The 27,331-nt window shown below is 38.4% G+C and overlaps 1 protein-coding gene across 4 annotated transcripts in view; it reads left to right on the top strand.

Moving 5' to 3' along the window:
- LOC127418708 (protein FAM222A-like) overlaps positions 1-27,331 on the top strand; it is a 90,777-nt gene that overhangs the window by 36,833 nt on the left and 26,613 nt on the right. For all 4 annotated transcript variants that reach the window (XM_051659426.1, XM_051659416.1, XM_051659436.1 and 1 more), the window contains one exon: positions 13,426-13,583. In XM_051659426.1, the coding sequence (XP_051515386.1) occupies positions 13,478-13,583 (106 nt within the window). In that variant the 5' untranslated portion in view covers positions 13,426-13,477. The remainder of the gene's footprint in view (positions 1-13,425; positions 13,584-27,331) is intronic.

Here is a 27,331-nt window from a genome sequence, read left to right on the forward strand (position 1 = left end):
AATATGCCTAGAATATGGAAACTTGTAAAAATACTCAGGCCAACCCTAATTATAAATTAATTTTGGACCCTGTGTAAGTACAAGTTAACAAGTTAAGTATCTGTGAGGAGAAATGTCTCAGGATAGACCGAACAACCTGGCACTCTTCTCATTTCAGAAATGTTATGGTAATGTTATTTTGCCAACAAGAAAACTCATACATTATACATGTATAATTAATTTTGTTAGTAGGCTTTTTTTTATATTTTGCTTGATTCAAATAATATTTGAGTTTGAAAATAAAAAGTTGTGAATTAGCACTGTTAAATATCCATCTAAAATGTTTATACTGGATATTATCCCCACCACAAACCCAAACTGATCTGGGGGCCCTAAAATAGTTCTGTGCCCGGGGCCCAACATTTGGTACTACGCCCCTGCACATACATGCACATATATTGCACACATACCCCAACTCACACTCACTTTCACTACCTCATGTCTCTCAGAAGGAATATGATAACTTGGGTCTTTATCGGACATTCGTGTGATATGGAAGGTGCCGGATATTTTTCTGCCACTTTGGACAGGGCTGTCATTCGCTCTCTCTCGCTTGCTCTCTGATTATTAGACAGAAAACTGATTAACTCAGAGGAGAGGAGATGTCTTATAAGGCCATGTAGAGGCATGCACTTGTTTGTGTGCATGCTTTCTGTGTGTGTACAGTGCTATGAAAAAGTATTTGCCCCCATTCTGATTTCTTCTGTTTTTGAGTATATCTTATACTAAATTGTTTTAAAACTTCAAACAAAATCTAACATAAAACAAAGGCAATATGAGTAAACACAAAATAAAGTTTTTAAATTATAATGTTATTTATTGTAGCAAAAAGTTATCTGAGACAAACTGGGCATGTGTTAAAAAATATTTGCTAAATTAGTTACTAAATCCCCAAATCTATGAAACTGCATTCATAATGGGGTTCAGCTGGACTAGACACACCCAGGCCTGATTACTGCCAGCCCTGTACAATCAAATCAACACCCAAATAGAACTTTTTCAGCAGCATGAAGTTGGCTAAAAGGTCTCACCCAGTAGCACACTATGCCAAGGTCGAAAGAAATTTCCAGAAATGATGAGGAAAAAGGTGATTTGAAATACATCAGTCTGGGAAGGGTTACAAAGCTTGAGAGCCATTATCTCCAAATGGAGAAATCTTGGCATAGTAGTGAACCTTCCCAAAAGTGGCCGACCTTCCAAAATTCCTCCAAGAGCACAGCAACGACTCATCCATGATGTCACAAAAAAGCCAAGAACAACATCCAAGGAACTGCAGGCCTCTCTTGCATCAATAAAGGTCACTGTTCATGACTCCACTATCAGAAAGACACTGACAAAAAAATGGCATCCATGGAAGAGTGGCGAGGCGAAAACCACTGCTAACCCAGAAGAACAATAAGGCTCGTCTGAATTTTGCCAAAACACACCTTGATGATCCTCAAACCTTTAGGGAGAATGTTCTGTGGACTGATGAGTCAAAAGTGGAACTGTTTGGAAGACAGGTGTCCCGTTATATCTGCCGTAAATCAAACACAGAATTCCACAAAAAGAACATCATACCTATGGTCAAGCATGGTGGTGGTAGTGATGGTGTGGGGACGCTTTGCTGCTTCAGGGCGATTTGCAATAAATGAGAGAAACATGAATTCTGCTCTCTAACAGAAAATCCTTAAGGAGAACATCTGGTCATCAGTCCTTGAGTTGAAGCTCAAGCGCAACTGGATTATGCAGGAAAAACAATGATCCAAAGCATAGGAATAAGTCCACCTCTGAATGGCTCTAAAGAAGCTAAATTAAATCCTGTGGCAGGACCTTAAACAGGCAGTTAATGCTCAAAACCCCTCCAGTGTGGCTGAACTAAAGCAGTTCTGCAAAGAAGAGTGTGCCAAAATTCCACCACAGCATTGTGAAAGACTGATCTCCAGTTATCAGAAGCGTTTGGTTGCGGTTGTTGTTGCTAAAGGTGGCACAGCCAGCTATTAAGTTTAAGGGGGCAGTTCGTTTTTCACATGGGTGATATAGGTGTTGGATAACGTTTTTGCTTCAATAAAAAACATATATATATATATATATTTGAAAATTGTGTTTACTCAGGTTGCCTTTGTTTTATGTTATATCTTGTTTGAAGATCTAAAACAATTTAGTATGAAAAATAGAAGAAATCAGGAAGTGGGCTAAAACTTTTTCACAGCACTGTATGCATTACAGGACTGGATCAGAAAATGCTGCCAAAATTCAGGGGATTTTCAGTGCATTGCTGGGTGGTTGCTGGGGGGTTACTTACTAGTTCTTGTCAAATGAGCCCAACCACAAGTCCTTATGATATTTTGGTCCCTTCAAATGGCTCTGGTCTATCCTTTCGTGTCAGTCTATAGGAATTGTTTTTTTTCACTCAATAGCAAGCACTGCTAATGGTTTTGAGCACTAATGTGATTGGTTGTTTTTGATAAAGCTACTAAACTCAAGATGTCCATGCTCAAAACATGTTTACAAAATGTAATGTATAAGTCGGTCATCACATTAATCTGTATTCTCAATAATAGGTTATGGAGTCCAAAACTAAATTATGACCAAATTAATACAGTATGTACCATTTTACCAAACAACTGCTATAATGCTGACCATTAACAGAGAAGAGAGTTGTGCATCTCCGTATGTGCATTTGTTTTATCTATGCAGTGTTTGTTCTATATTGCTCCCATTCTGTTGTCTGTAATTGGTTTGTCATAACTGATTTTGTTACAGTGATTATAGAAGGTTTCTAGGTTACTGTCGAGCCCAACTGTATGCTGTTTTGTGCTTGCAAAATGTATTTTTCCCCAGTAATTGATTGTTCCTCACTCAATGGTAATGACTTGTTCAAAATTGAGGTCAGCCGGCTTGCAAGTGCATTCTGGGATACTGGATTGTGTCCTCGAGAACGCTGACGCTGTTGCAGTTTTCATCAGAGCTAAAGGGGTGTAAAACTCTTTGGCTTCAATAATGTTCTATTTATTTGAACTATCAATGGTACATTTAAGCTTTTATTTATTACAGCTGAACATCTGCGTGTTTAATTCGGTTATTTGTATGTCTTAGCTGTCTCTTTTTTTTTTTTTTTATTCTGCCAAATGACAGAGGCTCATCTTTCAGACTTCAGCCCCTCAGGCTGTGATCAAACGGCACAACAAACAATGAACAAAATACGGCAAGAGAAGACACTTGAATATTCACACAAACAATTGAATGCCTTTGGGGGTGGGGGTGTTTGTGTAGAATAGGCCATTGTTTTCATCTTGTGTTAATTTTAAACAGAGTCCCCTGTGATGTGAATGAGTTCATTTGTGTGACAGTGTGATGGCCAGCGCTGTGCTTTTTGAGATTAGTTGCACTTTTTTGCAGATTATAATGGTTTGTTATTTCTTATTAGGGATGGGAATCAAAAGGAATTTAATGCTTCTAGTTCCGATTTTGCTTAACGATTCCGGTTCCTTAACGGTTCTTATTTCATTTGGACATTCAAAACTTGCGCATCGGTTTAAGAATAATTCAGCAACTGATCCGACTGATGTATAAGTGTTTTTGATTCACTAAAAAGAACTGGCTCATAAGAGTAATTTGTTTGGGATTCTGATTATACCGGAAGCGGTGTATGTTTTGCGCTGCAGAGTCAAAAGAATCGTCTCATTAGAGTAATTAGTTTGAGAATCGGTCTATACTTGTTCGGTAATGAAAATACACTGGTAGCGCTGTGTGTTTCACACTGTAGATACAGTAGAGGGCAGCGCTGCCGCTGAGTTGCGCTGCAGGAAACACTGTTAGAGTATTTTAGTACATTGTTCGGTCCGCATCGGCGGAAAATTGTATCTAAACAGAAAAAAGTCCATCTTAACTTTTTTTAAACGGCATTTTGCTATATTTTGTTATTATATAATTATTATGTATGCCGTTTTAAATGAGAATATTAATTGAGAGACTACATGGAATATTTGTCCTTTGAAAAATTCAGTTGTCACACCGCAGGACCAGGATAAAATTAACTATTGATGTATAAAAAATGTGAATAAAAAGGTGGTGAAAAACAGAAAGAATTGTGACCAATTAAGCACCTAAAAATGTTTGCTTATTCATTATACAAAAAGCTCATGGAAAAGTTATGCATCAATTACCCATTTATTTAAACTGCAACTTTTCAACCTTATCACCTTCAACTTGTATTGAATAATAATAATATAGCATTCTTCATTGATTGATGCCATTTCAGTGTGTGTTTAACAGAGGAAAAGCTGAAGAGAACGTAGGAAAAATGAGTTGAGACATTTGTTTGCTTCTGAATGTCTGATTTTGGATGCATTTAGTGACTGCATCAGCAGCAGTTCACATGGAAAAACATCTGCAGCAATCACACACACACACACACACACACGTCGCTCAGAGTTTTGTCTCAGCGGTCAGTTAGCTGGTGCTCCAGCCACCGATGTGACAGCATTAATGTGGGCTACTGTAGCATGATTTGAGATAACAGAAGCAGTCTCGCGTGCTGTGACAGAGATAGACTTCATCGTATTATAATCCAACTCCCGCATACGGCCCGAGTTTTGGCTTGGAAAGCAGAAAAGGAAGAAATGACTGCTACAATATGTTTGTGTACGCTCTTCGAGAAGCAAAATATTCGATCTTCCTCCTGTTTTCACTTGTTCACAACACAATGACCTGTGTTTGACCCTAGAATGGAGACGGTACTATAGCAGATTGTTAGTTATTGAATGAGACTGTATGTATAATGCGAGTATATGTGTTTGTTTGTTGTCAGCAGGACTGTTTGCGCTCTGTGGGTTTTACGTCCTCTCCTGCATTTGTGCGTCCAGAGGCTTGTATTGTTAGGGAAGCGTAAGTGTGTGTGCATACATGTGCGCGTCTACATGCACTCTGTTTTTTACAGTTGTTGGATTTATGTCTCTGAGTGTTGGCCCATCTGCAGATGTCTGCTCTGAAGGTTTGTTTGTGTTTGTTTAGCATCCTTGTTTGTCCTTGTTCTACTGTATAATGTGTGTGTGTGTGTGTGCAAGACTTGATGTGTTCAGATTTTTTTAATGTTATTGTATTTTATTATTGTAAGATGTATTTTAACATAAGTTAATGAGTTAACATTTATCAAATTTAACATTTTTGATGATTCATTCTGCTTTCTAAAGACTGGTAGGAAATTATGAAATAAATTTTTTATTTTATTGACAGCGATAGTTTCCCCTCAAGGCAAAGTACAGTAATGCAATATATCCTGTAAAGCTGCTTTAAATAAATTTTTTGGTGAAATGCATTGTACAAATTAATTTGAATTGTTTAAAATATTTTGTCGCAGGTTTAAAGCCAAATATTTAATTTTGCAAATATGTTGTCTTACTGCTGTTTTTTATTCATAAATAAACATTAAAATGTATAGCTGCCTATATATTTTAGAAAAGGGTTCCCTCGCAAGGACATCATCATATTTGGGGAGGGGCTGGGTGAGATGGCAAAAAATAAATAAAAAACATTCACAATTCGATTTTTTTCAACTTTTAAATGTACTCCAACATGATTCAAACTGTATGTTCTTTATTAGAATGCAAGGCAACCTGGTTAGAGTAATCCAAGTAGTTTTCATTATAGGAAACAAAGGTGGGCAATTAAAATTTACAAATGCACCAAATGCACCACAGGGGGAAGTTGTCAACAGAGTGTAAATGTGAAATAAATTAAAATCTAATACACCCAGATGTTCAGAAATAATAGAATAAGAAAACTGCAAAATAATTCTTAATAATTCTTAAACCAAGTCTATCTAGAAAGTTATCTAGAAATCAATATCTACAAATTATCAAGTTCATCTAGAAAGTACTCATTGTATATCAAACAATTTGTGTGTATATTCATAAACCCTTGCAGATAGAGATGCGCCCTCTAGTGGTTCACGCTGAGCAGTGCAGCAATATGAAATAATTTAGCATTACAATTCAACTCTGAAAGTTTGCCAAAATGATCGCTTGCCAAATGTTGGATATAGATGCAGTACACTTGAAAAACGTCTCAGAACAAAGCAATAATTAGCAATCAATCTGAATCATCATGGCAAATGGAGCAGCGGATGTTTGATTCTCCTATATATAGCCACTCCATGATTTGAAATGAAGTTCTCATAACTGTCACGAAACTAACACTTTTTATGGGTAAAAAGAAAAGAAAGGAGATCGTTCATCAACATGCACACAGCGAGGCCAGTTATGGTCTTAAGCCGGTGTATACCTGCATGATGGACAAAGCTGAGCTACAGTCACACTGTGTACAATCGTACTGGGAATGTTACCGCTGTCTTTTATATCAGTCTCCGTGTTGTTAACCTGTCACATTCATTTGGAGCGCGCCACACACTTGCTGCTGATCAGATCGGCAGCGGCATTAAGACAAGCACTATGAATTCTTTTTTTCTTCCTTATTCAGCCTCTGGTGGATTTACAATGTATCTAACTATAGCATTTGCAATATTTTTTTTGTAAAATCGCAATACAATTGTGTCAAAACGCAAATTCAAATTCAATTTGGGGGTCCTTAGCATCAAAAAGACTGAAAAGCCCAGGGTTAGCTAAATCTGACAAGTTTTCCCCAGAAGTTTTCAAAATCTGATACTCTCCCCCTTTGGGGACATCCTAAAACAGTAAAAATGATTCAAATATTATTATTATTTTTTATTATTATTTTGTATTGTAGAATTGAAGAAAAAAAAATGTTTAGGGCTAGGATTAGGTTTTGGGTTAGGGCTAGTCTGTTTATAATTATAATCTGTATATAAATAAAATAGAAGTCCATGGTACTATGCCCCCATTTACATAGCTTGCGTGTGTGCATGCATGCATGCATGCTCAGTTTATAATAATAGATGCAGGGTTAGAGGATTGCTTTCTGTGTGTGTTGAGTGTCTTAAGTGTATGTGCTTGCTCTGTACTAAAGTTAAGGGGTCGGGGACTCTGTTTGTCCCTCTAATGGGCTCTTTCATTGCTTTCCATTCAGCAGTGCGGTGTGTGTGAGGGATTATGGGGAACTGTAGCGGCTGCTTGTTAAAGCTGAAGAAAAGGGTCTGGGTTTGTCGATTGGATTAACTTGTTTGGGCTTATTAAGAGGGGAGATGCACAGGCCTTTTAAAAGCACCGCATGGGGTTCTGTCTTTCTCACACACAATCGCATGCCCTGGCAGATCACTATTCAATTAGAAAGAGAAGCCCCCCTCCCATCTGTCCCCTTCCCTCAGTTATGACAGACAAATACAAACCCTCTCTCTCCTTTACATTAATGCACATAGACTCCCTGTACGGAATCTGTGTTGGTTGTAATGGAAGAACCGCCTGGATTTTAAAGACAGGAAATCAACTTTTCTCCTCTTTACCCCCACCCCATGCGTTTTCTCTTGTTTGCTCCTCTATTCTTTTATCCTCACCTAGACCTCTTTTTGTTGTCACCTTCCCCTCACTTTTCAGTCCATCGATCTCTCAGCTCTCCCACAGAAGTGCATTTCAGAGAATATAGAGGCCTCAGGCCAGCATGAGGTTAATTCGGCTACTGGAGATCTCACCATGGACCTGTATCTACCTGAACTATATATTGTTACAAATTCAAAAGCATTTTCATTGTGGAAACTGAATAATGCACAGTATTGCCAGACTTCTTCGACTCCATGTCTCAATTTGGGGATTTCTGGGTAATTTTACACTACACTACGCTCGACTTTGAGCATGGGAAATGATTTCAGACACCTCAACGGACATGTCATGCTCGAGGGCTTCTGTTCTTAATAAATAATCAATCACATATGACAAATATTATATTCAGAATGTTGAAATATAGCCTACCATCTACTTTCCTGTAGCAATAAAAACATACAGCTTTGAAATATGTATTCTTTGTATTGATCCAAGAGGGTCAGTCTGTATCATTTTGATGTTGTACTGGTCGTGCGTCCACTAGTTGGTCATGGTTATGTTCGGCAAACTTAAACTTTCGTGTGTAGCATCATGAAACATTTCTTCAATGAGCTTCCGTGTCCAGTCTCCCGCATTCAAATGTGTTTCAAAGTAAGTGATTGTAGTGTGACTGCAGCCAAAAGTCCAAAGCATACTTTGGTTTTCTGTGTGCTGGTTAGTGTTAATTTATAGACAGTTTTTTGTTTGTTTGTTTTAGTCATAGTTCTGTTCTTTGGAGAAAATGTCCTTTTAAAATGAGTAAGTATTTTGTCATGTCATATTCATTCATTTTAGTCAGTTTTACTCTAGTATCAGCCTCAGATGACATGCCCACAGTCTGTGTACTAACCATCTGACGCTTATAGCACACAAAATTAGAAACGCTTTCTCAGGCCAGTCAGACCAAATCTGATTGGCTGACCTCTACAAGATTTCCGAGAGTTTGCGCTGATCCGGGTGGAAGCACGAGTCGAGTTCACAAGGTTCCATGTTTATGCAATGAGCGCTTTTAATGACTAAATAATCACAGAATTTGCCCAGGTTTGCCAGGTTAGTCACATCAACTCTTTTAAAGATATTCAGTGTTTGGTTTGAGGCACGTAGCAGAAAGTAAAGCAGATGTCCATGAGCAGAGCTGTATATTCTGCTTCGTTTACACAGTTATGTCTGTGAAATACTCTGTAATGAGGTTCTGTGCTGTACTTACACTCGTATACGCTATGCATTGCTCACACTGGAAACAGAAATGATTAGTTCACCTCTCGACTCTTTTGGTCCGAGTTGTTTGTTCTTTTGTCACATGACAGCCATATACACTATGCACCTACGGCTGTCACGTGACAAAAGAATGAAAGACTCGGACAAGAAGATTCCAGAGGTGAACTAATCATTGCTGTTTCTCATAATTTGTCCTTGGCTGCATTATACATTTTTCCTTATTGGGACTATAATCAAAGTTTGCATAAGTAGACATGTTGGGGGGGATTTGGCTATTGAAAATGTAGCATTTTAATTTAATTCTGCTCAAATGAACGCACTTAAATAAAGATTCGTTCATTTTGCTGAACGAGACTCAAAGATTCAAGTCAGTAAAATGATCCATTCTTCCCATCACTAATATAAATTATTTATTTTCCCATGATGGTCTTTTACTGTGGTATGAGCCAGCTCCTATAACCCCGCCCCTAAACATCACAAAATGACAAACCCGGCTGTGACTGGTCACTTTACAAGTGAGTTAGATGGCTTTATCCTGACCAAGTGGGTGGTTCTTTACCAATGTTAGCTGCGATAGACCCCAGACCTTTGCTGTTTAAGTCAAAGGTCTGGCTACGCGAGACTAGTTTTACTCTGACTAAAATGGCATATAATTTTAGTCAACGAAAAGAATATATTTTGTTGATGATAATGTGCAAAATGACAAAGTTTCAAACTGACTTTTTCGGCTCATATTCGTTGTCATTGGCGAAATCAACGAACGTTTTCGTCAGTGATTTCATTGGCGAGATTAACCCTGGTGCTGTTATGTCTCATGCACAGTAAATTATAAATGTAATGATGATGTTGTCAGATTTTATTTCTTAATTGACATGTTTTTGAAACATAATCTTGGCAAACACTTTTGAAGATCCCCCCACCCAGATAGATAGGAGATGAACTTGCATGACTAGAAAATAGCTGCCTGGTGGCATTACCAAGATGGCCATTAAATTCCTCCAGATTTTCAGAATCTGAATTTTCGCACTCAGTCTGAAACGGTCAATAGAGATGCATTTAGTTTTAATATCTTGTTGCACTGAAAAATGTCAACTCTGCGTTAATTTGTTTCAAGGCATTGAACATGAATTTAGCAGGTTTAGCCTTTAGGCTACTATAACAAAAGGACTGCAGTCGGTGTAGCAACAGAGTTTAGGATGAAAATTATATGCTAAATAACAACAAACTAAATCCAAACTTTCTGTTTCAATCATACCACCATGATTTCTGGGTTTCTTAATCTTATCATGGTGCCAGGGTTCAGTCATATCTTCTAGAATCAATCTCACTATTGGGGTTCACTATCAAGGCATTGGGGTTCACTTCCGATGACTGCTTAAACCCTTCTAGTTTTAACAGTGATAACAAACTTTATAACAGTACATAGCAGTAAATTAAGAATGTGGCCCATGCATGTATCTCAGGAAATGCACACTAGAGAAATCTTTCAACCGTTTGCCATTCATCGTGCTGAGCTGGTACAGCTATCGACCGTAGGGAGACAACAATAAATGTTGCATCTATAGTGGTGGAGTCTTGCGCAGGTGGAGGTTTTATTGCCTTCGCAGTTGATTTATTCATGCATTGATAATCACATGTTAGCTGACATAGTTGCTCAATTTCAAAGATGGTGCCTGTATACTAAAAATAAATATTAACAGATAAACCGACCAGTCAGTTGTCGATCTCGCTCTCATTTTCTGCTCAGTTCCACATCATCTGCTCGCATTCACATGCAGATTTCTGAAAACAGAGTCTTGGGAAGGCTAATCCATTTCCCTGCTGTGACAGAAAGCCATTGATGAGAGCAAGCGAGAGATGTTTACAGAGTTGTGATCTTTAAATAACACCGATTTCTCTCATGTCAATAAAACATAGCGATTCAGCAGACTCTTGGATTGCGTGTTTTTGGTTATCTGCAGTTTGAGGTTTTGTTCCCTGTGAAAGTCAGATTGACAAGGTGGTTGGTTGTAAAGGGTTGTCAGGCATTATTTCTTGCTGAGCTGTTTCAGTTTAATCACCCCGCCATTGACCGCTGTAATTTGCACAGTTGCCCTTTGGCATGACTTGATTTAGCCAAATAGGACATGTTCCTGGATCAACATCCTTTATTGGTCCTGAAGCAGCGTTCCTATCAGGCAATCACCTCCCTAAACCTGACCCTACTCCTAACCCGAACCAACCCCTAAAAGCAGAGGAATGATAGGTTGGTATGAATGTTGTTCAAGCCCCTTACCACAGTTGTAAGCCTAAGCCTAAAATCTGATTGGTTGATCAAGGATGCTGATCGAGGAATATGTTCTACTTGAGCAAGTTAAGCATTGCACTTGTGAATTAACTCTCAAAGAAAATTTCTGAATATGTGCACTTTTGCTTATTCCAGTGCAGTCATACTACATTTTGTACTCCATTCACTCCCATTCAAATGCATCCGAACACGGTAGACCAGAAATGCAACCTCATGCGAAGAAATTTCGTATGACGCTGCGTACCAAAGTTCATGCTTGGTGAACTGCGAATTCGTATGATGAGAGGACGTTTGACAAGTAGAAGATCGAAATGTCACACTGACCTCAATACAAAGAATATATATTTTAAAGCAGCATGTTTTATTTTTGTAGAAATGTGAATAGACAATATATTTTAAAATGTTTAATATTATTAAAATTATTATTGTTATTTGTGATGTATTTCTGTATTTACTTACACCAGAAGTTCTCCAGCGTGACATCATGTCCTGGTCCATAGCGTTGTGCAAAAAACATTGCGTGCTCAAAGCCTATGTGACCACCCCTTTAGCCTCAAAAAGTCATTCTGTAAAACACACTCCACAACAGGAGTCCTAACACTTCATACCATAAACAGTGGTGAAAAATAACCCAAATGTCTATATTAAGTTCATGAAGTGACTGTAAATGCTTAATGACTTAAAATGTGGTTTCAATAACGACCAAAGTACATGTTGCTTGCACATTGGTGATAAAGTCAAAGTACTGAGCAAGGTTGCTGGTTCGAACACTACCAAGGGTAATTCTTGAGTTACTACCATTGTACCATTAACCTTAGGCACTTAACCTCAGATTACTCCAAAGGCACTTAAAATGCTGCTGTTCTGTGGTCATTTTTTACCATTTAGTGCATCCTAGAATTGGGTGAAAGCTGGTCTGTGTGTCTGATAGTGGGCAGCAATGCTGCCAAAACCGTAGTCAGTTGGCCTTATTACACATTCACCAAAGCTGCTGTTTCCTGTTGTCACCTGCCTGGCAGCTCGCCCCTTTCTCTCATCCTCCTCTGAAGCGAAGGAGCAGAAGATGGAGGGAGGCAGATAAGGAATGCAACCAGAGATTTATGGCCCAGAGGAAGATTGATTACGCCCGTCACTGGCCCTGATGTGCGCTTGGCATTTGCCCCCAACCCGACTCATCAGCATGTTATACACACATACAATATGGACATTAATACTCATACACACTAAGCAAACACTCAAGCTCCTGTAAATCGCCTCTAGCCCTTTAGCGGAAACTGTCTCTCAGCTGTCACCATCTGAACTGCAGACAGACTATTATTCTTGTTTGTTTTTTACCCATCATTTCATAAAAACACACATCAGCACCTAGAAAGTGGTTTTCCCCAGGTCAGCGCGGGGTTTGTTCTTAACGTGTTTTGGAATGGTGAGTGGGGCTTTATTTTCTCCGGTGACAGAAGGAAGTGATGAGCTGTTGACGAATGGGTGTTTTGGGATGGCCAGGAGATGCAGCAGGTGTGTGTTTGTAATTCAGCCCACAGAGCCGAGAGGCAGCTGGAGCCACATTAAGCCTCCACCTTACACACTCCTCTGTTTGTGTGTCCTCTTCCTGCACTTTCTAGGTGTGAGTTACTTGAATTTAATAAAGATATACATGTCAGAGATGTGGCTTTGTGGTTAGTGCACATGTTTTCACATTTTGAGCAGTGCTGTCCTGCTCATGTGGGCGACATGAGTTTGAATCTTAGCTTGCAACATTTCCTGATTCCACTCCCTTTCTCTCTATCATCTCTTTTCTCCTTTACAATAAAAGCGTTATAAATATACAAAAGGTTATAAAATGTGTGTGTGTGTGTGTGTGTGTGTGTATATGTATGTATGTATGTATGTATGTGTGCATGTGTATGTGTATATATATATATATATATATATATATATATATATATATATATATAAATTTCTCTTCACTACAATAAATGTAATAAAATTACAAGTAAAAATATTATTTTTTATTTTTTAAATATATTTTATCGAATTATGTTACGTATTACATAAAATAAATACAATAATTTCTGAAAATATATTTATCAATTAAAAAGTAAACTACATGAATAAAGTCCCAAATGGAGCCCAAATGGCCATTTCTAACTGTTGAGATCAAGTTTCCCCCTCTAAATCAGCAGACAGACTGACTGACTGACTGACTGACTGAGAGAGACAGATGGACAGACTTCCTCTGGTGTTCCTAAATGACCATTCCAAACAGTTGGAGATCAGGTTTTCCCACAGATGTTTGTCTTTGGGAAGATCAGTGTATTGTTGGAGATCAGTGTATTTCCTACAGATGTTTCAGTCTTGCCTGTAGTATTAATGGTATATCACTAACAAATCGATATTTTAATTTTTCTACAGGTCGGCCTCGGAAAACCAGCGGTTGTAGAATCATACCTGCGTCTGCGCAGTCATGCTGGCCTGCCTGCAGAGGAGGCAGAATCCTGCACCCCAGCACGCCACGGCTGCCTGCAGCAGCAGCAAGACTCTTGAGCCAGTGCAACACATCAACCGCAAATGTAAGCAGCAAGAAGTATCGCAGTGTCCTTTGTGTAGATGAACAAACTCTGATAATTGAAGTTTAGATTTCAGCATTTGACTATCATTTTGGCACATTATCTGTTGTATGATTAATTTGTAATTTTAAGTGACATTGCTGGTTGAGAGCAGACTGGATTGTCTTGCTGATTGTCACTGGCACAGTGTATTAAAATTATGTCATTCTGAAGAGCCAGATCTCTCAGATTGAATAATTAAATCTGACTCTGCAGTTACATGCTGACGACAGTGAGGATGAATTAAATGAACTTTGACCAGAGACTTTTCCTTCATACTGTATTCTGTTGACACGGGCTATTTTTTATTATCAGCATGATAAAACACATTCATGACATCAGCCTAGTAAAACCCAAAGCTGTTTTGACCCCCAAAATGTTCACATTACAATTGTTTCATGCCCCAAGATGCATCACTTAGTTCACAGTGGCATTGTTTAATGTCAAGTTAACATCTTGTTATTTGTATCCTTGAAATGGCTTTTATCCTTTGCCTGAGACCCCTCACAAACTTATATTGTCTACTCAACTCTTCTATATTCTGCTCTGCTCTAGTCTGCTCTATTCTTCTATGCTCTACTACTCTATTCTGTCCTAGTCTACTATAGTCTTCCATACTCTTGTCTTTTATACTCTTCTATGACATGTATGTTATTTACCAGAACCGTCTCAGTTTTCTAAATCTAGTTGGGTTATTCAAACCCATCAATTTCTTAATCATTTTTAACAAGCGGTTTCATTTTGCATATGTTTCTAGCCTCCACATGTTATTATAATAACAGAGTCTCCCTGATGGACAGGAATAATAGTTGTAGTTCCTGGTAACTTCTACAGAAGTAATAGGCAAACAGAATTTTCAACTGATTTGATGTAACAGCTCTCTCTATTTACTGATCTGTAACTACTGGATCTCGCATCAGTATTTAGAACATTTGCAGCCTTTTTCTCCTCATAGTTCAGATAAGACATTTAATCAGCAACAATTAAAAAGACTTGACCACAGAGGTTCACACAAAAACCTTCAAGGTTTTAACTCAACCCTGGCCCACAGTTAAGCTAAACATTTACAGTGGTGGATGTCCTTGCAAACACAAATTTGCTCATTAGCCATATGTGGATTTCACACGCACACACAAGTAACACATGTAGAACAGATCGCAAAAATGTTTGTGTGTGTTTGTGTGCGTTTGTGTGTGTGTGTGTAAGTTTTCATGTATGTTTCCATGTTTGTTCAGGGTTCACAGGAATTTTACAGACCAACTAAACTCGTTCTGACAGGCTCCAGTATTAAAGAAAGTAATGAACAGCCTACAGTTGTTGTTTTTTGTTTTGTTTTGTTTTTTGTTTTTTCAGACAGAAGATCCCAGAGCTCTGCTTAAATTCTCAGATCAGACTTAAACTGAGGGAGCTCTTCCTGAAATGAGAGTGAGAGAAGAAAGGGACAAGAGAGGGGGTGTTCTGCTTTTTGAATATTCCATATGCCTTCAGTTCCTTTTGTTGACATGGCAGTATTCCACAGGCAAATAAACATGCAAGGTGTATCCACTATCCCTTAGGTTCAGCTCTAAGCTCAGAGCTTAAAGGTAATAGGATGGCATGTTCCTTCTGCTGCTAACTGAATAGTATGGCATCATTCTGCTTTCTCATTCATGTACAAATAGGAACAGAAGGAAAGGACACTATTTTGTACAGATTTTGTGCAAAAGGGCATCTGCTGCCCTTGTCTGAGATATTTGTGTCGAGAGGACAGTGAAATGGATTCATTGTTAGAATAGAGTCTCCATGTTAAGGTTTGGATGGATGGATGGATGAACGAATGGATAGATGATGGATGCATGAAAGGATGGACAGATAATGTTGGAGAAATAGATGGATGAATGGATGGATTGATTTGCAAATGAATGGATGGATGATGGGTGGATGGACAGATGGATGGTTGGATGGATGGATGGATAGATGGATGCATTGATAAACAAGTGGATGAATGATGGTTGAATGGATAGACAGATGATAGATAGATAGATGAATGATGCATGTCTGGATGGGTGGTTGGACGTGTACAGTAAATGGATATATGGATCAGAAATGAACCCATGTTGTAAAATGGAAAAGTGTAAAATGTGAGGTTTGTTTGAGAGAAAAGAGAGGCAGAAAAAAAGAGTGCTAAAGAGAGAGATGGAGACTGCCATGGGTGATTAAATTGATTCCCTCCCTCCAATTTCAGCAGGATTTAGCCACTTCCTTTCTTGACTTATTATTGAGAGCCAGTCAGTAGGGGTCTGGGTCTGAAATCAATAGGAAAAGAACAGTTTCTTATTCCCTCCATCTCTTTCTTTTTCACACAAAAACTCACTCCTCCTGGCCTCCTCCATTCGCCTTTGTTTGGGAGATCACCACTGTAGATCACAAGCTCATAACAATAAGTAAAAGACCTCTGTGTGTTTGTAATTGATAAAAGTATCTGTATCTGTGCTGTGGATTTGATATGGACTGTACCGTCTTGTCTGAGGCTGCAGGGCAGACAGATGTCTAGTTTAAGCCAGAGAGAGGACAGACTACAAGCTACTGTCTGAAACCGGCTCCTTGAGCATCAGACCAGCAGTCTGGAGACTAGGAATGTTCACCCTTACATATTTTCAAAATCGATAAGTCGATTAATCACTTGTATAATTTGGCAGGTTTTGTGTTCACTTGACCCAGAGTGGACATTTTTTTAGGGGGTCCTCACATAAGATGTTTAAAAAACATTCTCGCGTTCAAAAACAGCAAGACTAAGCACAACGGAATGGAACAGAATACAGGGTTGTCGAGATGCGTTTTGAAAAGTTGGACTATTTTTTAACTTGACATGCCCTCTTAAACACGTAATGCCCAACGCGACACTTTAGCTGTTTGACAGCCAAAAACATCCATCTAAACTGGCATGACTGCAGTGGTGAACTTTTCAGAGACGATTTTACCAAGCAAACTGTCTAACACATACAGTATAGCATGCTAATTGCACCGGCAGTAAAAATGGTCAACCCCACTAATCGACAAGTTGTTGGATGACTAGTCAACTATCGTGACCCATCACTACTAAAGATGATGGAAGAAGACCATTAAGGCCAGCCTTGGCCAGCCTTGTTTTTCTACACATGCGGACAGTCTTCGACTTTAGGCGTTGTCAGTACATGCGCCTGACGTTGACATTGCAAAAAGAATATCACAAAGCAGTCAAAGTGTGCATGCGTCCGAATGGGCTTCTGGTCAAAAGAGTATAATTTGAAAGGTTGAGCGCTGACCATGCGTGAGACTGAACAGCACATGGAAAAATGAAGAGTACTCTAGATTTTACCTGCTAGACCAGGTTGGCTTTTCTGTCCTTTGCTCAGCTTCAGCATGATCGGGTGGTATTAAAAAAAAAAGTAAAACATTCCCCCTCTGCATGCAGATGCCGAGTGCCTGCACAGTTCATTGATGCAACTCCCATTAAAAATGCCTCATACCCTCAATAAAAAAGGACTTAACTGGCTCCAGCATCAGCTGCGAGTGCTCGGATCGACTCGCCAGGCAGTCAGTTTCCCCTGAGTGCATGGAGCTTAGTGGGCGAAACGAAAGAGAGAGAAGGGCAGATAGGAAGTTGGGAGATAGGAAAATGGGTTGTTTTCATTATCACACCTCTTTCCCTATCTGTGCAGAAAGAGAGCTTGAAAAAATGAAAGCGTGTTGCAAAGTGGAGGTAGCATGAGATGGAGGGGGTGTAGAGAGTTAGAGTGAAAGTGAGAACGACATGCTTTTAAAAACCCGTTGATCGCCTGCGTTAAAAATATCGTAGTAGATTAGCTTCACTGAGGAGCTTTACTCCTTCTAGCCAAGAAATGGAGGCATTAGTTAAATTATAAATCATAGCCGCTTGCTTTCAGCATGCCTAAATTCTCAGAGTATGTGGCGGCACTCTCCCGTGACAGGGCTTGTCATTCCTAATTAAATCTCCCTGTTTGGGTGACATTTGTAGCTGTCGTCCAGCCCCCCGCCAGTGTCTGTCTGCCAGTAGCTTGGGCAAGTCTGGGCAAGAGAGCAGATCCCCCCTCATCAGAACAGACCCTGAAGACAGGAGCACTGGGGCCATCCACATTAGAGAGTCTCTACCACTGACCTCTGTGCGGGACTCTGGCTGTTTTCGGGTCTTTATTCCTTTCACTCTTTGGTTCTCTCTTTCACTTTGTTTCGTGCTCTTGCTCTTTTGCGTATTTGCTCTTTTGCTCTTTATTGTGCTTTTTCTTTCTTTCGCTCCTCGTTGTGCTTGCTTTCTCTTTCTTTCTTGCTTTCTTGCTTTGTTGCTTTTGTTTCTTTTACCACCCTTTTCAAGCTTTCTTTTTACTTTTTCTCTTTTAGCTTTTTCTTTCTTTCACTCCTTGTGCTTTCTTCTTTCACCCTTTTTCCATTTGTTTTTTTTTTTTGTTTTTTTTTTGCTCGTTCTTGCTCTCTTGTGTTTTTATCTTTTGCCCTTTCTTGCACTTTTTACTTTATTTTGCTCTTATGCTCTTTCTTTCACCACTTTTCATTCTTTATTTTGCTTGTTCTTTTGCTCTTGCAAGAACCATTTAAAAAAAATACCGGAACCATTTGATTTTCATGACTTCCGTTAAGGGTTCCTGTACTTGAAATTTTCTGCAGGTGCAGAAAAATACACTGACAGTGTTTCCTGTAGCGCAATTCAGCAGCAGCACTGCCCCCTACTGAATCTACAGCTTGAAATACATAGTGCAGTCAGTGTATGTTGATTCCTGAACTAATGACTCTTTTGATCCGGTTCTTTTGAACCTACAGTGCAGAACATTCACCACTTCCAGTATAGTCCAATTCTCAAATGATTAACTCTGATGATTTGGTTCTTTTGAATCTACTGCGAGGAATATACTGCGCTTCCGGTATAGTCGGATTCCCGAACGAATGACTCTAATGATCCAGTTCTTTTTAGCGATTCAAAAACACTTACTCATCAGTCAGAGCAGTTACTGAATTATTCTTATACTGATGTGCAAGTTATGAATGTCCAACTCGAAATTTAATAAGAACTGTTGTTCTTATTGAAATAAGAACAAGTCCCACAAGCCTGAAGTACAACATTAGACTATTATTTTTCATAATCGACTAATCGATCGGTTGTTTAAACAAATAGTCAGTGTTAAGAATAATAATTTATAATTAGGCTCAGTTATGTTCACGTGATGTTCAGACGCTTTATAGAGGGATATACGGACGCTAAGTGCAACACTTCAACATGGTGGCTAATGGATATTCAACAAATAAATAGGCTAAATAACTATAACATCTTACTGCACAAAACTATCAAAGTAAGAAAAGAAATAAGAAAGGCTCCAATACGGTGCAGCGTATAACTGCTTATGCGCATCCTAAACGCAGATTTACATGCTTCAGTGCGATCCTTGCTGCGCATTCAAAAGCGCAGAACTGCAAGATAATATTGCGGATACACAACATCATGCGGTTAGTTCACAACATGCGGTTAGTTCACAACATCAAGTAGTTTAAGCCTTTTTTACTGCAACTATTTATTTAAAAGATTTTAATCTCTCCACAACACCTCACAAATATGGGAATATTACTATGAGCAAAGGATTTCATGTCCGACAGTGATCATCTTGAAATGTATTGTTTATGCAGCACTTTGCTTTAACAACTGACCATAAAAAGATTAAACCTAAAGCAGTAAAGAGACAAAACTTCTTGCAGAGGATTTAACTGTGCTGACTGTTATTCACTGTTAAGCACAGCAAGTTATCATCACGCAAAAACACTCACTAAGAAGTGTCATCTCTCAATTAATTTGAGAATTGCATCTCCCATTAAAACCACCACCACTAAAACAATTAATGTTAGTAGTCTACCTCACTAATCGACTAGTCAGTTGTTGGATGACTAGTGGATTAGTCAACCACTCTGGCACATCCCTACTACATAACACAACTGTCTCTGGAACTGTTACTGTTATGTCATGTAATTCAGACCTGAATTATTGACTGCTTGTTTATGTAACAATGTGTAGTTGAAGATACAGAAGTTTTGTTGTAATAAGTGGAATTTAAAAAAAATAATAAATGCATGAATTAAATATGCTATCACATTTATTGTTTGTTTAGAATTTTTATTTAAATTATATGTAGAATTAATTATTGTATTGCATTTATGCTTCTAAAAAGTCTGCAAATGCACCTTTTACAAGAATTGTTTTAAATGTATTTCTGATTTGTTACAACTGCTCTTTAGAAACTTAAAATTATCTAATCATTTGGCAACAGACATCTAGGGGCAATAAATGCAATATAATAATAATTATTATTTTGTTACTAGATCCGCTAACGAACCAGAATCATAGAGAGGAATTGCAATCAGAACCAGAACCGTTAAATTCCTTACAATTCCTATCCCTATACTCTTGTTTCTTGAGCTTTTTATTCTTTCCCTTCACCTTTGGCTCTTTTTCTTTCTTTCTTTTTTCTTTCTTTCTTTCTTTCTCTCTTTCTTTTGCTTGCTCTTTCACGCTGTCTTTGTCTATTTGTCCCTCCAACAGTTTTAATTTCCTCCATAGGGATATGTGTGTAGATTGGATGCAAATTCTTCATGTGATCCATAACACACTCATCTGTGTAAGGTGTATATCTCTCAGTATTGTGTATTTTGTGTATATCTCTCAGTATTTCTTCTTCCAATACCCTGATCCTCAACAAGGTTTGGCAGCTAATCAGATGCACATATGGCACTGTGACATAATGCACTGAGTCAAAACGATCAATCCGGTAGAGGAAGATTATCACCTCCAATGGCCTGATGAGAAGGATTTGATCCACGTCATAGTCAGTACCATGCTAACTTCCAACAAGACATCAGATTTGGACCGAATCTTAAGTTCTTACATTTATGGATAAAAAGGCTTGTGTAAAGGTAATGAGATGCTGGCCACCTATCAGATTGACTTGGTACTGCAGTGCAGTGCGCCTTCTTTCCAGCAGAGAAAAGCAAAGCACGTTTACTCTGAAATATTTAAACATGCTTACGGGGGCAGCTAAAATAACAGCTTTCGCCCTAATTTCCTTGATGCCCTGCAGACAGTGAGAGAGAGCAGGACTTGGTAGGAATCAGCATTCTTTGACCTTTCTCATGGATTGAGCACTGTCCTCCAAATGCACATTCCTGTTTTATTGTGTGGTCCTGTTTGGATGGAAAACAACTTCTCTCACCTTTTTTGTCTCAATTGATTGACAGCTGCCCTCTCTATAATTATTCCTTCATCTGTTTCACCCTCAGGCCTTGTGTCTGCAAAATTGGATTTACCCATGTACATAATGTGACCTTTTCCTCTATTTCATGAGTCTGGTGTTAAGAGATATGTGTGTATTTTAGTTGGCCAGGTCAGACCCACTAGCAGTGTTCATTTTTTCACAGTTTTCTGTTTTAGTCATAGTTTTAGTCTTTTGACGAAAATGTCCTTTTAAAATTAGTCAGTATTTCGTTATCTCATATTCATTAGTTTTAGTCAGACGAAAATCTTTTAGTTGACGACGATGTGCAAAATGGACGAAAAAGTGTGTAACACTGTAACAGATGAAACTTTAATTAAATATTCAAACATTTATAAACATTTTCTAATTGAAAAATGTATCAAACATATAACTGTACATAGCCTACTGTCCTTGTTGTGAAAAAAAAACTGAGCTTCTAAAATAATAATGAATAGACTGAAGTATTAGCTTCTTTTTAGAAGTTCGCCTACTGTACTTTGAATTCTTCATGCTTTAGAGACTTCATTTTCCTTGAAAGTATTATACATTGCGAGTTTCTTATGGAAACAGTGTATTCACAATGCAAGTTACGCAGTGCAAATGACGCATATTCTGACTAGCGCGTCATTTAGTTCAAGTTCACCTGTTCATTCGCTTCACTGTGCAGGATATACGCTACTTTAGTGATTAAAGTCATGTATAAATAGGATGCATTTGAATGAGGTATTTACCCTGTTTTGAAGTGGTTCATTTTGCCTGTGTTCAAATCACGCAGCTCAAATGGAGAAATCCCCAATTATTAATGGGTTAAATGAATCTATATCTAATATCTTCTATATATATATAATAGATGTTTCTTCTCCTTTTCATATCTTGCACTGTTAATATCTTGCAGTGTCATTTATATCTCGTCATATTTTCGTCTATATATGCTTAAATAAAATCGTTTAATTATCATCATGATGCGCCTTTTTCGTCTCGTCTTCGTTATTGTTGACGAAATCAAAAAACCCTTAGTCAACGAATGTTTTCATCAGTGATTTCGATGACAAGATTAACACTGCCCACTAGGGGTGTAACGGTTCGAATTTCTCACGGTTCGGTTTGTATCATGGTTTAAGGGTCACGGTTTCGGTACGGTTCAGTATTTGCTTTGTTCAAAAAAATAATATATATATATATATATATATATATATATATATATATATATATATATATATATTACTGCCAAATCCAAAGAATAATCTCTTTGGTAAACACTTCAACAGGTTAGACCTTAAATAACAATCATTGTTTTACAACAGTAATCATAGTTTAACCATGTTATTTGTAGTAAAATCATAGTAACTACAATATAAACATGGTTACTGTCATGGTTACAATATATAGTAAAATCATGGTTACTATATAGAAAATACAGTATTACTGTTATAAAACCATGGTTAATTGTATCAAAACCATGATTTCTGCTCAGAAAACCATGGTGACTACAATATTACTATAGTAAAACCATGATTAATTTTTGTCAGGGTCCTTAACAAAAAAATAAATAAAAAAATTCTAATTACTAAATCAACATTTTAACTTAATACCTGCACTAATACGCTACATGCATCAACATAAAGTGCACTTCAAACTCATCTCAACATATTCAATATTCGGAAGCTGTACATCACTATAGAAGGAATAGCCTTGATATTAGAATGCATACAAGAAGGGATGTTGTGATAATGCTGCTCGAGTATTTTAATCATTCGTGGAAATCCCACATGAACACCCCAAATGCTTTAGTTATTGTTTCATGTCTGTCCGAATTAGCACTGGAAGGGAATGTGTACAGTTTCGGCTCACCTGCGGCTCTTTCCCTGGGTGATGTCGGCGTAAATGATTAATCATGTATCATTGTATTACTATAACGGCATCTTAATGCCATTAATCAAAGCGCATTATTGACGCTCGTCATAGCTGCACAAGGAAACAGTAAGAACTTGCATGCACGTTTTAAATAAACCCTCACGCGCATTATTGACATATATTACCAGTATACAGCACTCGTGTCAAGCAATGTCTGCAAACAGTGCCTGTTTTGTAAACGCCTTTTGACCATCGCTGTTGTAATTGACTGCAAAATGAAAATGTTCCCAGAAAGGAGAAATGCAGGGGGCTTCTCTGTCAGCGTTTCATTTTCTCCACTTGCCATTTTAACTACACACAACGCTTGCAGAACAGTGATGTCATCAAGTTGACCCACGTGAAACACAGGTGGAGCGTATCCATTTATAGCTCCATTCAGGTGCATTAGCGGAGGGTGTAACTGTGCCTGTCTGTTTGACACTTTCTTTTCTTGATCAAAACTTGTGCTCCAGATGCGTCATTAAACGTGAGGTGAACCGACCATGGTGCCAACGCTTCCCGAACCATGGGTGGCGAATAGTACGGTTCGGTTTTTTACCAAGAACCGTTACACCCCAACTGCCCACTAGAGCCTACATTACCCATGATACTCTGTATGTGTTATTTGGGGATGTCATGGCAATCAACATCGAACTGACCCGGTTTATCAGAGGTGTAACATGTCTGTTTGCATCTCAGCTCCAATCCTCTTTTATACCTCCAATGGCAGAGATTGGCCATTTGCCCTGCCAGCATCCTAAAGACACACCCAAAGGCTAATTTCCAGACACTTCTGGGGACCCACCAGCCAGTCCATTCTCACAATGGATGTCCTGGTGTTTTGGTTGCCACTGGCAGAGAGGGCAGGGCAGGGTGGGAAAAGGGGGCTTGGGACGCTAGCGGCTGTTGTCGTGGCTTTGGCAGACATATGCGATATGGCCTTTAAACTGGCATGTGGGCCTCCCAGGTGCACAATCGGGTTGAAAAGATGGATGGAGGGCAGAAGTGGAGGTAGAGTTGGAGAGATCCAGGGCTCCTAGAGTAGCTGAGGAAATGAGATCACATTTGGAGACTGACCTTCCATCAGGGACAGGAGATTGAGAGGGGTCTTTCTGTCATTCTGTCTACTGTATCTATATGTCTGTCTGTCTGTTTAGCGTAGCCTTAAATATATTTTTAAGGTGGGGGTAATTAGTGAAGAAAGATAAAAAAGTACAGATCTTATTCTGATGATGTTTGAGAGACGGAGAGCAAGAGAAAGGTGTAGTACATGATTTGCAAAATAACATTGCTGCTCCTTTGGGACCTTTAACATAAATTAGAATAGCTTGCCTGACACACTTGCTCTCCTCTGGGTAAAGCGTCTGTGTGTGTGTTAATAGTCTCTCTGGCAAATTAGTATCTAATGCATTAGTATTAAAGATGTGGTGTGCTTGATTGGGCTTTTTGTTCTCTGTTCTGACATGTTTCTGTGGTCTAATATTGTCAGACACATTGTCAAAAACAGACAAAAACATGTTATATATAAATAAACAAGTGTTGTATATGAAAATAGATCTTGTTTGTATCGTGCGATTGTGATCCCTCCTGCGATTTTGCTGTCTAGTGAGATTTTTACTAGGTCACTGATAATAACTTGTCATTGGCTTGTAATATTGTTTTTGCCAGCACTGGAATATGTGGTGCATGTGAATGTGTGTTGTTTAATATTCATTTTGAAGCAGTGGAGGTCTTGTTTCCTAAATGAGAGAGCAGAAGGGTTGAGACTTGCTCCAGGTTAGCTGCAGGCAACCCTCTTTTCCTGTTTACCTACAAACTCACACAGCGAGATCACACTCATACCGTCAGGCCACACACACACATGCATATACAGTATATACACACAAACATGCAGACCATTTCTTTTTTTCTTACTGTTATCTTCTCCTGAAATCTTGTTCGTACATAATTACCAATCAAATGTTCAGATCTCTCTACCACACATTGTGCATTTGTGAGCGTATCTATGAGTGTGTGTGAGATTGTTTTTGAAAAAGTTATTCTGATGCTAATCAAGCAGTCGAGAAAGAGGTCATCTTCTCAGAGATAAGCAAAATTGAACTCGTTTCTCATCTCACATTTTAAAATATCTCTTCGTTATCTTTAGCTCTGTCAAGCAGCTTGTGATGTCGTGATGTGAGATTTTTCTTGATGGAGGAACATTTGTTCTCGTCCAGCTCGTCTGTTCTTCCAGTTCTTTTTATTTTTCAGCCTGAAAAACTTTTTTATCACAACACAACAAGGAAAGAACATTACCAGCATCGAAGAATGAGCCGCTACATTGGAATTCCATGTGTCCATTAATCCCATACAGCTGAATATTTCATTTAGGTCTCATAACTTCAGATTACTGCCATTGCAGCAACCCTCTTTTCATTGTCACTCTCCCAGGAAGATGTGTTCAGATACAACAGAGGCCTATCTTCGTTGTGGACTTTGTGAGCTCAGAAACTCCAGCAGTGTATGAGGGTGGTTGAGGGATTTATTCGAGTCAGATGAGTCTGGTGCATAAGAGTGAAATGGACCGCTTCATATTTTGGTTTTTCGTGGGTGGCTATCAGGAGACCTCCGTGTAGAGAAACGCCCACACACTCTGTTTGAAGAGCGTTATTGAGACCAAAAAACCCCCAAAAACACTTCATTAGACTCTTAATGATTTAAGTTATCTCTGTTGAGAATATTTGAATATGTGAAGGCAAACATGGCTGGTTTGTTCCCTAATATCTAACATCATTCGAACTGAATTTTATTAAGAGTGATGATGTGTAGTTTAAAAAAAACCCACATGACAGCTGATAATTGTTGGCACATGACCAGTGTTGGGCAAGCTACTCAAAAAATGTGGCAAGCTAAGCTACCAACTACTCAACAGAAAAATTTGTTAAGTTAAGCTAAAAACTACACTTCAGAGAAAGTAGCAAGTCACACTACAAGCTACACAACAAAAGTAGCTTGCTAAATTTAAGATACTTCATATTGTTCAAACAGATGCACAGAGCATACTGTCATAGGCAAAGCATCTAAAAGACTTATTTACATGATGTTGATAAAAGCCATGGTATAGCATAGTACAGTATAGTGCAACACAGTATACAAGTATGCAGTATGGTGCAATATAATATGCATGTAAAACAAATACCATGCACATGTAATCTGGTGCTTCAAAGTACTTTAAAGAATACCATGGAAAGTATTTATACGAATAAGGTAGTCATATAGTGAAGTACCATAGTAGTATGATGGTATTCTTTGAATTACCTTGAAGCACCATGTACATTCAATTGAATATAAATGTGGCAATCATATATCAAATTACCATGGTATTCTTTAAAGTACTTTGAAGCACCAGATTACATGTGCATGGTATTTTTTTTACATATTCGTGTAATTATTGTATTAACATGGTGCTCTCTGGTAATGGTACATGTCCAAAAACATGGTTATGCCATGGTACTTTTTTATGTGTTTTCATGTAGGCTACTAAGTCTTTTGAAACTCCTTTGGTAGTAAAATCTTTACTTGCAATGCCATTCAAGCTGTACATGTGTTGAACTTAATAAAGACACTGGCAAACGATAGGACGCATTCCAATTCATTGTAAAGAACCGACTCAGATTCATTTGTGAATCGGACATCTTTGGTTCTGATTCAAAACTGGCTTTAGTAAACACCAGTGTGATGTATGATGTAGCGGTGTAGCTTTTGTCAAAGCTATGCGCTACCTAATCAAAAATATAGCTTCGCTACCGAAAAGCTACTTGATTTAAAAACTAGCGAAGCTACCACCTCGCTACTCAGAAATGTAGTTAAGCTAATAGCTTCGCTATTTCACTATTTGTGTCATGCCCATCACTGTGCATGACACAGTGTTTTAGCTCTTTTCCTCATCGGTGGTTAGAATTTTGGGCTGTCTAGCCATTTGAGATGTTTGATTTCCTCCATAGCGCTTTAAGGTAAAAAAACTCAGTAGAATGTAGTGGTTTCTTGCCGCAATAGAAATAGCCTGCTGGACTAGCGCACACTTGCATAATCCAGAGAGCAACAATCACGTGAAACACAGCTGCGCGTCAGATAAGATGCATATTTAAAACACGACATGAATGTCATTGAATTTGCTTAAGTCATTGAAAATTGGAAATATTGTTTCTTCAATTCTCTCAGTCAAACGTGAAGCCGCTCTACCTTACTCCTCTATTTCTCCAAAGGAATCTGTACCGCCGACATGTTACATGAATAGAATGAGGTGCACGTTTCTTGCCACATTGTGGCGATTTCGCGTAGCCTCGATAGAAACGATAATCCAAAATGTATACTGGTTGTCATATTTCTACTGATATATAGCCCACCCCTTGGTTGCACAGAGGGAGGCTGACTGTTGAATAAAAATAACTTTTTTGTAAAGTATAAAATATACAAGGAATTTGTCTTGGTGCAAGTGCCAAATACAGACAAAACATGTTAACACAAATACCAGCAAAAAAATGTATCTAGTAA

Source organism: Myxocyprinus asiaticus, chromosome 3 (assembly GCF_019703515.2).
Source record: "Myxocyprinus asiaticus isolate MX2 ecotype Aquarium Trade chromosome 3, UBuf_Myxa_2, whole genome shotgun sequence".
In the NCBI taxonomy this organism is placed as follows: Eukaryota; Metazoa; Chordata; class Actinopteri; order Cypriniformes; family Catostomidae; genus Myxocyprinus; species Myxocyprinus asiaticus.